Below are 12,798 nucleotides of genomic sequence, written 5' to 3' on the forward strand. Positions count from 1 at the left end.
TCATGAGCTCTGCATTTCTGTTAATCTGGCTAGTAGATGAAATTGTATGAATTGCTAGAAAGCAGAGGTGGTAAAGATGGCAAATTACTTCTATTAGTTGTTGATTTTGTAATTATTTATTTATTGTTTAAACAAACTCAGTGGCTACAATCACACAGTGCAATACAAAACATACATGAAAATGGGTTTGGGGACTTTCTGGAGTAAAATATACAGAAATGTTAGTTCAATAAAAGCAAAAATAACTTACAGACTTCTGCCCATGGAATGAAGCAGTTTTGCATTACTTGGATTCAAGACAAGAATTGTGTTCTGTTCAATTGGTCCAAGTCCTCTTTGCTGATAAACAAATTTGCTGTCAAAAGAACTACACAAAAATAGTGGAATAGAACGCCAGCATTAGAAGGTTCCACTGATGAACAATACACATGCAACTAAAAGCCAAGCTCTGTAGTTTAATTCCAGTGTGGGGTTACTGGTTTCTTTTTTTTCTTTAAGTAAGCCTTATTGCATTACTGTATGATCATAAGAGTTACAGTGTTGGATGTCTGCATTTCCTACTGAAGTTATGACTTCCAAACTAAAAGAGCACCAAATTAACACAGCAACAATTAAGGTAATCCTAAAGCAAGCAAGAAAAAACCTCTTCCTTTTTTTTTCCCTCTTCTTTGCTATGGCAAATAAAAAATGGGAAATCAAACAATGCAGCCCAAGTAAAAATATAGCTAAACACCAGGTCATAATTGCCAGTAAAAACAGGTTTACTTCATACTAAGGCAGCGTGTGCATGTTTGCGTGTCTTTTTTCTTTTTTTCAAACACAATTCAATATTTTGCCAGAGCTTACTACTGTAAGATTCAGGTCTTAAGGTTCTTATCCTTTTCTGAGTGTGCTTGCACAGCTTGAGACTGTAGGATATGACGTGTATTTCTCCTACCCCAAGAAGTCTACACTCAATTTTCAGGGTATGTGGAATATATTAATAAACGACATTTAAACATGTCACTATTTCAGACATTAAGAACCAGGATTAGCTTTCTAGAAGACATTTACGAGGCATAAAATTATCATATGTTTAAGAAATAAAAAATATAGCTGTTTGTGCCCCTACGGAGAAGTTGGCTATTACTCTAACCTGTTGAAATATATGTTCAGCATTTAGTGAAGGTAGATAGAGTGCAAAGTATTTTGAACAAAATTTGGTTTTAAGCAGTTTTATTTAAAAATGAGTCTAATACTCCTAAGGACTTACTTGCTCTAGGTATGGATGACCACAACTGGAGAACCAACACTGGACAGACTGAACTAATATCATTAATGTTATTATTAACCAGCACAGCTAATCACAGAAGTAAATCTTAGTGATGGTAGGTATTGTACAAAAAAAAAACACAGAAAAAAAGATTGTATCTCTGGAAAACTCACTATCTAGACAACTTAGTTTCCTTCCCAGTGTTTGAGACCAATTTCCCAGGTAGTCAATGTTCCTTTGTTTCAACTGATAAATAAGGACACTAACAATGCTTACTAATGCTAGCTTAAAAGAAGCAAGACCAAAACCAACCAAACAAAACAACTGAACACCTTGCTATTATATGTCATGTTGCTCTGCAGCACGGTTTTCTAATAGGTTCTGCAGTTTGATATCAAAGGACAACTAAAACATGCTGCATATGTCACTACTTCTGATTTCAAACCCCAATGTAATTCCACAGCTATTTTTCTACTTTTCAGCTGGCAACTTCATACTAATACAAACAATTTATTGCTAAATCTAACATCCTTCTGGTGGGCTACATATTAAATTTAGACAGACCACCTGATCTCATAACTCCTGAAGGCACAACCCTGAGCTCTATTCTTGATCAAGCCTAAATTAACCTGCCTAGCTTGTTAAGAATGCAGTAACAAGAATGCAGTTTATATTCTTTATTATGTCTTTTATAAATTGCATGAATAGTATACATTTTTCGTCACAAAATGCAAAATAACTTCCAGCTGATTCACTGCTTAGGCAGCTTTACAGTTCTAATTTTTTTCATTTTGAACAGCATATACTGCCTATAGCGAAGACTGTTCTGAAACTGAGACGACGATGTGGTAGAAGAACCTGACTTATTTAAAAGGATTTTTTTTTTTTTTTAAATCATGCACAGAAGGAATGCTACAGCCACTGAAAAGCCTCTAGTGTATTATAGGGCTTGTCATTGCATAACTGCTTTTGCATTCTAAAGCAGACTGAAGTTGCTTTATAAAACAGCGCAGTCCATTCATCCAGCCACATTTAGTTGAATGAGGATCCAGCTTTTATGGCATATATTAATAACACATTGGAAACATTTGTGCATTGCCTAACAGCACAGATAATTTTTGTTTAGTTTTTTTCTATACTATGCTGGTGAAGCATTGAAACAGAGAAAATAAATTCTGGGCTTTCAGGCTTGATTGATTCATCATGTTTATGATTTCATAAGGAATATTGTACTCAATTAACTGTGTATTTGCAGCTAATGATAAACTTTAACTTGAAAGTCTGATAACTTCTTATCCCTCCAGCATACAATAGTCATGATAAACCTCTCTCAAATACTCATTTTTTTATTCCTTTTTATTGAAAAATGAGAACACATACACTCCTTCCTTTACAGCACAACCCATGAAAGGGTCCCCAGACTATTTCATATGCCCATGACATACCCAAAGATAAAAAAGGAAGGCTGACTGGCTGAGCACACATCTGTGTGCCTCTTCTCTGTGCCACAAATATGGAACAATAGCTTGACCACAGGCATGTTTTCCAAATATATTGTTTTAAAGTCACAATAATTTACATACACAGGCCTACAGAAGTTTTAGCCTGTCTGATTTAAGGGTTCCTACCAACACTGTCTTTCCTATACATTGATTAACTGTGTTCCACAAGAAGAAAAAAAAAACAACAACCCAAAACTTGTGAACAAAACCTCTCTGAAATGAATTAGGAATTCATGTGTAGTTGTCTTTATGGAAGGCCCATAACGAGCTTCAGTTAACAGCAGCTCGTCTTACTTCTTGGTTACTTATCTGGGACTGAATGCTTCTGATCATATTTACAAGCCCAGGCAGTTTCACTTTGTTCCAACTTCAATCTCCACAAGATGGCAAATACAGCAAGCTCTCACACAGGGGTAATGTACAGATTAACACTACTAATACTAAGTATAAGACAAAGCATTTTTCTGGGAAGTCTGATAATCACAGGCTGGAAATACTCAGAATATGTCTGCTATCAAAGACAGGGATGAGTTAAGTGAACCTGTAGTGTTACGCAGCACAGCTGGTAGGTATATGGATTCCAGACCACAGCTCCAATCTTCTGCACCCACATCATACGAAAATTGAAGTTCAATTTGTCTCTCAACATGGTTGATTCATTATGCTCACTTGCTATTTTAGGGAACATTAACGTTTTCCTTTTTTATTTAAGATCTGGAGGGTCTCCAAATACTGCTTGGTCTCAAACTCCAGTTTTGTGCTCTGGGTTGTGGGTATAACTGAGTTGCCAGACACTTACAAATACACATTTCAGAAGTAAGAAATGAATACAACTGCCAGCCTATTTTCAAATATTTTTTCAATTCTTTCTTCAATGATACAAAGAACAGCACTTATGTTCATGTGTAAGAGGATCAAAAAAAGCAAATCAATATCAGCTTTTACTTGAAGTTTGAATAATACAAGTTGCAGCATGCATCATCCTTCCAAATTTTATAGTCTGTATTTATATACACTTGAGCTGGAGACATCCCTGATACAATGCACAAGACATAAATGACTGCCTTATCTGCTGCATTATGTTATTTAGCTAAAAACCCAAAGAACTTACTTTCCTTCATAAAACAGTATTCTAAGCATAATTTGTCATTATAAGGTTGAGAAAACTCCCTCCTCTAATTTTCAGAAACTATGTTATCTTAAAATGAATTCATCGGGAGTTGAAAAAAACCCTACCATTTAGCCTTATAGTTATATACATGGAGAACAGATGCTTAGAAAGAAGATAAAAAAAGCACATTATAGAAAGGTTACTACATAATATTCTTTTACAGGTGGATACTATTTCCTCCCACTGTTTTGTCAAAAAGTTCATGGATTTTTTTCCAAAGTGTCCATCTAAACAGTTAGACATACTATTTTAAAGTTCAAAGGCATAAGGAGACTGTACAAATAAGGACACTGTACTTTATTTGGAATGTTCTGTTCTTAAAAATAATATACCTTTGAGTATATTACTTTACAAACACTTGAAAAATGGCCATCATAAAGTTGACTTTTTTTTTTGTTTGAGTGACACTAAATATAGTAAATTTTATTCAATATAGTAGATTTTATCAAATAAGTAAAACAAAGCCTGTTTTGAGAGAGTGCCCTGTAACAATCCAACTTTGTTCAGTGGACATAAACACAAAAAAGAATGAAGATACACTGGAGCTAGCTTTGCACTTCTTAAACCCAGGTGCTAATAGTAGTACACCATACTAAAACATCATTCTCCCAGGCTAATTAGTTCTGCTAGAAACATGGAGAAGCAGGGATAATTAATCTCAGTGAATAGCATACTAACATGGTCATACAGTTTAAGGACCTAATGTACTATGTTCTTTTTCTCTGGAGACACATTCTTACTGTCTAAAGACCTAGTAACCCCATCATCTTGAACTGTCAGTCACCACTTCCATTCTGAGTCTCCCAAAGGCACATTCAGCCAAAGAACTGAATTTGAAATGGAAAAGGAACTGCAATTTGTCTTGTCTTTTCTTGAGAAGATATACAAACAGCACACACCAATTTGACCTTCTAACATGCCATTCAGCAGAGTATCTACTTACTTTTCATCCCAAACATGATCACCTCTGTGGAAGATAACTAGGTTATTTTCAGGGTCCAGAGCCAACCCAGAAACTTGGCCTAGTTTGAGGTCTACTCCAGGCCACTCCACAGCCTCTTCTATGTGGAAATCTGATCAAAGAAACAAATAAACAAAAGACAGACATTCAGGTAGCATATTTATAAAAAAACATATGGTTAACTGGCACTTGGTACAGACTGCTGGGAATTACATGGACATTTTCTTACATGCAGTACTACCATTAATGCATTGCAATTTAATTCCACGCATAGTTTTATTACAGTAAAGCATGCACAAGCACTGGCATCCTGCTACATATAGGATGACAGAAACTTCAAAGCTGCTTTTGACTCCATTCTTTTCTCCATCTTATATGGATACAGGTAGACAGACTCTAGAATTTTTAGGAGCTCTGTGAATACTTTCTATATTGAAAGATTACAGAAATATATAACTATTATCCAAAATCAGCAGGCAAATGTAAATATTAACCTGTGTTTTATTTAAAAATGCGTAACAAAGACTATGAATCACTATACCAACTACATATCAGAAGTGGTTGATTCGTGACTTTTTTTCAGAAAAGCTTTTAACACTAAGAAAAAAATACAGGGAAGGAAGAAAAACAGCAACAAGAAGCAAATAAAACAGTAATTCTGTGAAGTTTGCCTATGACTTTTTTTCAGCCAACATATGCATTAGTGCTGGATAATGTTCATATTTCAATCCAAGTATTATAGGCATGAATGGGAAATAGATGTCTAAATCTGATGAAAGGGATGAAGAAGGGTAGAATATTTGTCATTGTTTATGCCATTACACAACTGTTTTTAAGATTAAATACTGGATATTTTTTGAGTAACACAGATCTGATTTTCACACTAGATCAACAACACAGGATTTAGCAAGTGAACCACTACTAAAAAATTGGATACTTCTTATGTTTGTCTTAAATTGTAAAACTCCTCAACTAAGGGAGACAAATTTAGTTTCAACTTAAAGACTAAAATTAAAAATATAAAAAGATGTATCATTCAATCTCTGTTTTATGTAAAAATAGACTTAAACTGATTAAAGGCATGAACAGTCCAAAATTTGAAAAAGTTGCAGAGCATTAGCTACAGGATTAATTTCTCATAGATAGAGTGCTTAATGCTATTTGGAAGATGTTGGTCTGGGTTGCTCTGGCACTATATTCTGAAAAATAAAAAATATAATGGCCAGACAAATATCACCAATTCTGATTTAAAAAAAAAAAAAACCAAACCAAAACCAAAACCCCACAAATCCTAAAATGCCTTCTATATGTTAGGAAATCCATCACTCCTTCCTTTCAGAAATTAATTTGTTCAGCATAATTCAGGTATTTCTAACATGCAGACTTTGTACATAGGTATCTATAGGCAAACTGAAGGTGAATAGAAAGCAATTTCTTTGCAGCTACGTGAAACTGGAGCTGTTTCACGAGTATTCAATGTGTTTGAGAGCATTATGCTGTACTTCACAACTTTCAGTTCACCCAAAGTTTGTGTGTTTTGCTGTAGTCCTAAACACCAATCACTGGAGTACCATCTAGGCAGATGAAACACATACCCTCTTTCACAAAGTGCCAGGGCATCAATGCTTTGACACAAGGCAGATCACAGACCTTAACACACAGCACCCAAGGAGTTTGAGAGGGTTCAGCTGGAAGTGATCTTCTAATGAAAGGAAAAATGAAGAGGGAAACAATGTCCAAAATCTTCAGGTCACCTGTGCAACCCAGCTGTTCTGATAAGCATATCCCCCACTCCCCCTTCCATTTCACTTGAAAGAAACGTAGTCTGAGGAGTAACAGCAAGGATGGGGTGGAGGGAAAGCCATTTTCTACAACCTACATAGGGCAAAGATAAAACCAGTGCTGAAAACCCCTACCACAGACTAGGAGATATTTTACCTTTGTAGTTTTAGATACCATAGCTAAAGAAGGTGACAGAGAAACTCTTCAGGCTAACACAAACTTAAGACAAACCTAAGGCAATCAGCAACTGCAGTGAATCCAAGACAGTAATCAGAAACTTCTAAAACAAGAAATTCTACTCTGTTGCAAACTTCGCTGAACAAATCAAGCTAAAAGAGAAGCCGTTAAGAAAAAAATTTATACATATGCATACTTCTGTACAGTTCAGTTGGTCACAGCATGTGCAGTACCAGGTATATTCATGGATGTTAGGATTTTGAAAGGAATAGAAGTGTGGAAATCCAGTGTCTGCTTCCTCGCTTGCTCATTCTATATCAGTCTAAGTTAACTTGCAGAAAGCTTATGTATGTTTAATGTTACAGTGCTCCTTGGCCTCTGAGCCGTTTGCAAAAAAGCTAGAAAAATTAAAAGGCTAAGCATAGAAAGCCTAAATTTAGGCCTCTGTAAAATTCAGTTTCTCAAAAGGCATGCACTATAAAATACAAAAAATTTAAGCTAGACTTAAAGGAATAAAAGATTTCTGATAGATCAAAACAATAAAATTAATGTACAGTGAAATACAGTCTAATTGGAAGAACTTCAGCCTCTATACAACCTTTAAATTTTCTCATGCTTTTCCAAAATTGGTTTATTATTGTTATCTTTTCTTTTCCCTTTGCAAGTCTCATACTGAAAGTCCTTTGATATAGGTTTATCTTAGTGCAACTAGCTTTTTACAAAAACTTACTTACTAAATTTAGACTTCATTTATCTAGACTGATTATTAATTCCCTACAAAACTAAGTGGCCTATGGAACAGTTACATAGGAAACCAAAGAAAATTACTTTTCCCCATTAAATTAATTTACAATTACTTTTTAAAAAAAATACATAATCACCAGTTTTGTTGTAAATGAGATTTCTAAACTAAGTACCAGATCTTCTACCTTGTAATTTAGAGTGATTCCTTTCGTCAGTAAAACTATAAACAATTACATAGATTTAGAACATGCAAATCAGCATCTAATTTCTCTACAAGTGAAAGAATAACGCCTTATTGACTGGCAAAATTGCTATTTACTGTCCAGAAATCCCTTGCTAGCTTTTAACATTACAAATTTTAATCATGTTACATTTACTCGCTGCCATCAGAGTAATCATTTAAATCTTGACAAATATAAGTAAGCACTGCACAAAGGAGTTTTAAAAATTGGAAAATTACAGTGTTTGCCTCAATTAGGAGGTATAGTTTTATTGGTTGCAGTGATGCTGAATGAGCTGACTGATTAGTGACCAGTCTTGGGGTAACAAGATAACAACAGTGCAGGAAGAGCAGTAGTGTAAAGTTATGAATGTAACATTCATAATAACCTTATTATTGGTCACTTGCTATTTCAGGCCAGTTACATGTTTAAAACTGGAATACTTGCAAGACTAAAAATATTAAACTATTTTAATTCCGATAATTTTTAAACAGTTAAATGAAATTAATTTAACAGGAACCAGAGTCTTGTCCTAAGAAATACTGAGAATTTTTTAAATTCAATACAGTAAAGAATTTTATGAAGGGTGCAAATTTTTTTATTAACCCCAGACAACTTAAAGCACTTTATGTTCCACTTCTTCCTCTGAAGAGGAAAATTCTGTTATGGAAGGTTTTGTTCTTCTAATACATAAATACTTCCCAAACAGAAACTAAACATGTGCTTAAAGGTTTTATTGCTATATAAGTTCTTTTGCCAAAAGATGGCGCTGACAGCTTCTGCAGTTCAGAATTTCCATAGTTTGCAGTATGACAAACATAAAAAAAAAAAAAGCTAATTAAGAACATTTCAGTTTTCCTTTTTGCTGTAACTCAAAATTGCATCATTTGAAATCCATTTATTAATTAGTCCTCCACCACCAAATTCCCCCAAAATGAATATACAGCTACTAAAGTAACTGAGCAAATGCTTTCTGTAGTTAGAATTCATGCCATATGGTGTGCCAACTAAGCCATTTATTCAGTTCACTGACACTCCCTCCTCTGGATCAGTTAAAACAGAAAGGAAATTTCTTTTATCCCCTCTACACACCACATGCTATTAGTCTGAACTGAACAAACTGGTTTTGCAGAAATGTTACACACATTACTCTTCCAAGCATTTAATTCCAGTGTCACTTATGGAATTATGATTTACACTGATGTCAGGCACAAGGTAACATCCCACCTGTTTTATGCCACTATACAAATAACTTGACAGGCTCTCATTTAACTGACTAGCATAACATAACATTGGAAAGTCCTCATCTTTGGTTTTCTGTTAAATACAAATTCAGAATTTTGCTTAATTTGAATACTATAACAGAATCTCACATAAGCGGAGATAATACATGTTAACATTTGAACTGAAATAAAAATCAAATGGATGATGAATGATGTATATTTGTGCACAACAGCACTTGGAAACATCACGCTGGCTGGTTGCAACATAAAAGCAAGCATGTGCTGCTACAGCTTACGCATACAGATGACTTTCATGCATACCAGTTTCTTTTATGAGATACTCGTCACATGCTGCATTATCTGGCTTTCCACATTAGCAAGTAAGACTAAGCACAATCAATATCACAGAGACCAAAATGCAAGTAAAACAAACACAACACTTCCATGGTTTCTGCTGTCATAGAAACCTGAAGGGAACAAATTATAATCCCAGTACAATAAAACAGCCTGTCCAAGAATATTTGGATAGCCAAGCCCAATTTGAAATAAATATGCAGAAAATTTTACTTCTCACGAATTTTTCAGGATTAACTACCACTCTTTCTGAATGAGAGAAAAAATGTCCAAAAGAATGACAGCAATAAATTTTATAAAATCCTGTATCTGACAAACCAAGGTAATCAGGAAACTCATAAAATGCATCGATTATCCCAGTGACCATGTTACAGTAGTTACTTGTATTAGGAAAATTCTTCACTTCCCGTGACTACTATATCCTGTCTTTACTTTGTTTTAGCATAGTTGATATCACATCATTAAGTAAAAGTCTTGAGAGTAGACAAAATACTCTATGTTCCAAAAAGCAGTGGTATTGTGCCATTGGTATACATTCTTTCTTCACACAGGAGGGGGAAAAGAACCCCATTGAAATACCTCTAAAATAGGGGGAGAATATTTCCATAATTAGGAAAATTGTCACGTAAAATACTTCTGAGCATCAATTGATATTCCCTTCAGATTTTGCTAATGTGGATCACAGCTCTTACATTGCATTTCAGTGTATAAAATTAAGCCCTAACCCACCTCCTGTATGTCCTTTTTCCCAGCTTCCCTCACCATGTTTAGGCTGTCGTAAAGAGAAATGTCTGTTCTCTGGTGGCCTCAGGGTAGACTCTAGTCTGTGAAATTTGTGAATTCTGTCTCTGACAAGAATAGTATTGTCCCTCTCATCATGATTTGTGATCTGTCTGGCAAGATCCTTCTTTTGGACTACATTAGCAATCTCAGCTACAAAATCTGACTCTGCCTTTTCTGTAGGGTTATGCTTATGCACATGCACAACATCTTCCCTTTCTCCTAGCAGCTTGGAAAGGAGTGAATAGAAATCACCTGTACAGAAAAGAGAAAACATAAGAGGAAAGGAGGGAAAAAAATTATAACACATCGTGTAGTTTTAGAAAGCTTCAGCAAAGTATAATGTAACAAAGTTATTCAAACAGTCATTGTCAAAAGCAGTGTAAGAGGGAACTGTTTCAGCCTCAGGGATTGAATGAGCCAAGTCTCTGGTTTGAAAAGATAATGTCAAATCTTTATCAACTTTAATTTACATATAAATGTCCACTTTTACCTGACACTCTGGCATCAAAAAATCATCACCTCTGCACAGATGTTCTTGGGAACAAGGGGAAAAAAAAAAAAAGAAAAAGAAAAAAGTGTGCAAATTTTGGTAAAAGAATATTTATGATGGAATTATCTGGATTTGCCAGCTTACTGCAGACATACTATTTTTATAAAACGAAAAGGTAAAAATTCTATAGTTTATCAATTTGTTCACTTAAAAAGACAATAGGATAGTGATGATGCATTTCAAAATATATTTCTTTGAAATCTGTCATTGCATCAGAAACTTAGGGCGTAAGAAAACAAACTTTCACATTTGCAAACAGATTCCATACAACATACTGTAGAAAGAAGACACAATAGTAAAACAGAGTGATCCACTAAATTTTCATTTATTAATTCAGTCTGGGTCCTGTTCCTCCTCTTCCTCCAAATAGTAACACCCCTTAGTCACAGTATCATCTGGCAATGCAGGGAACAGTATTTTCTCAAGCTGCTTGCTAGCAATGCAGTTATCACTATAGCTTTCTTAGACACCAACAAGCATTTCAGTAAATTCCACAACAATACCTCAAAGCAGACAAACGAAAATTAGGTATGCAAATTCCAGAACCACAGCTTTATTCACAAAATATTCAAACCATCCAAATAGGTTTTGATGAAGTCAATGCTGAATTCTTTTTGCAGGATTAAATAAAGTGATGACATCATGACAAGTATATCCCTCTCCTGGGGTTCTCTGCTAACCAGCAGGTACCCAGCTTGTTAGAATTTATTAATCAAATACCTTGCCTGCCTGAAACTATTATCGGTTCTGTTAAACACAACTGCACCATTTGAATGGAAAGAGACATCCAATATACTTTAAGATTTAATGCAAGTAGGTATACTCTATTTCGTCTTAAGTACAAATCATTCATTATTAAGAATTTGTATTATTTTATGACAGGCTATATAAGACATTTTTTAGAAAAGCAAAACTATAAGTAAGGAAGCTTTCACCAAAAAAACCCCACTCAGAACAAGAAACCAGCACTTGCAGCCTGGGACAGAAGAAACTAAGACTTTTGGAAATGACCCTAACAGGATCCGTCATGTTTATAAACAGTCCTAGTTCAATGATTTTGAGTAGGATTCCATTCCTTGTCCTTGGAAAAGAAATATCCCTGATGAAATCATCTGTCAGAAAATAATTACGCAAGTAACAGGGCCAATTTCAATGAAATGAACAAAGCAAATTAGATAAGAGAGAAAATTGTTAAGCTATATAACAAATATGAATTGTTTGCTTCAAATACAATTGTGAAGTTAGAATGCTTCATAATCCTAATACAGTCATTCAACTAGTCCAACTCCTGATTCAGAACAAATCCAAATATTCAAAAGGTATGAAACAATATAAGTTTTGGATACAAACCACATTTATTCTGAGAAAAGTTTATTTGTGCTGATGTAGTAACACATCTGGAATTTCCTTTATTTAGGAAACATTCAGTATTAAAATAGCCTCCATTGGCCTTATCTGTATTTTTGCACCATTTTAAAATTTAAACAAAGTCCATATGTACAAATGTTTTGGGGTTATCCATGGCTGGAGACCCACAGATTAGCAAAGCCCACTGACTTCTCTATACACAATCATTTCCAACGGAGAGGTCTGAATGGTAAAAGCAGTGTTCTGTCTAATATAACTGTGTAAGGCAAGCCTGGTGCTATTTTAAACTACAGACCTTTTAAAAGCCATTTTAGTGATCTTTGCCCAGTTCACTCTTTCCTAGTTCTGTATCAACAGTCTGATCAATTTACTTGTAATTATTGGTCACAAAAAGAACAACATGCTACAGTTTGTATAAAGGTTTCAGCTCCAACTCACAACTCATATGTTCATGCTATTTGAATAAAGAAGTTTGCCAGCTTCGTGCTTCAGCCAAAGACATTGCATTCTACCTCTGTCATGCAATGGTTGCCACAGAATAATCAACTCACCCTCTAAAATAGATATTGCTTGTTGATTTAAAAAAAAAAACCAAACAAAAAAGTGCTTCAGTTTACCTGTCTCAAATTAGCTTCTCTTATTACAAAAGAAACTGCTAAGGCATAGGACTCAGTGAAGGACAAGAAGAAAAGAGAGCAGGGGAATCTAAC

The 12,798-nt window shown here is 34.8% G+C and overlaps 1 protein-coding gene across 5 annotated transcripts in view; it reads right to left on the reverse strand.

The window, feature by feature from the left end:
- PAM (peptidylglycine alpha-amidating monooxygenase) overlaps positions 1–12,798 on the reverse strand; it is an 82,184-nt gene that overhangs the window by 12,845 nt on the left and 56,541 nt on the right. For 3 of the 5 annotated variants that reach the window (XM_010565053.1, XM_010565052.1, XM_010565051.1), the window contains exons 14-16: positions 10,117–10,422; positions 4,869–4,998; positions 251–367 (exon numbers count right to left, since the gene is read on the reverse strand). In XM_010565053.1, the coding sequence (XP_010563355.1) occupies positions 251–367; positions 4,869–4,998; positions 10,117–10,422 (553 nt within the window). The remainder of the gene's footprint in view (positions 1–250; positions 368–4,868; positions 4,999–10,116; positions 10,423–12,798) is intronic. The other 2 variants (XM_010565055.1, XM_010565054.1) reach the window with 1 other exon arrangement.

The sequence above is a fragment of the Haliaeetus leucocephalus genome, unplaced genomic scaffold, assembly GCF_000737465.1.
Source record: "Haliaeetus leucocephalus isolate CR32 unplaced genomic scaffold, Haliaeetus_leucocephalus-4.0 Scaffold185, whole genome shotgun sequence".
In the NCBI taxonomy this organism is placed as follows: domain Eukaryota; kingdom Metazoa; phylum Chordata; class Aves; order Accipitriformes; family Accipitridae; genus Haliaeetus; species Haliaeetus leucocephalus.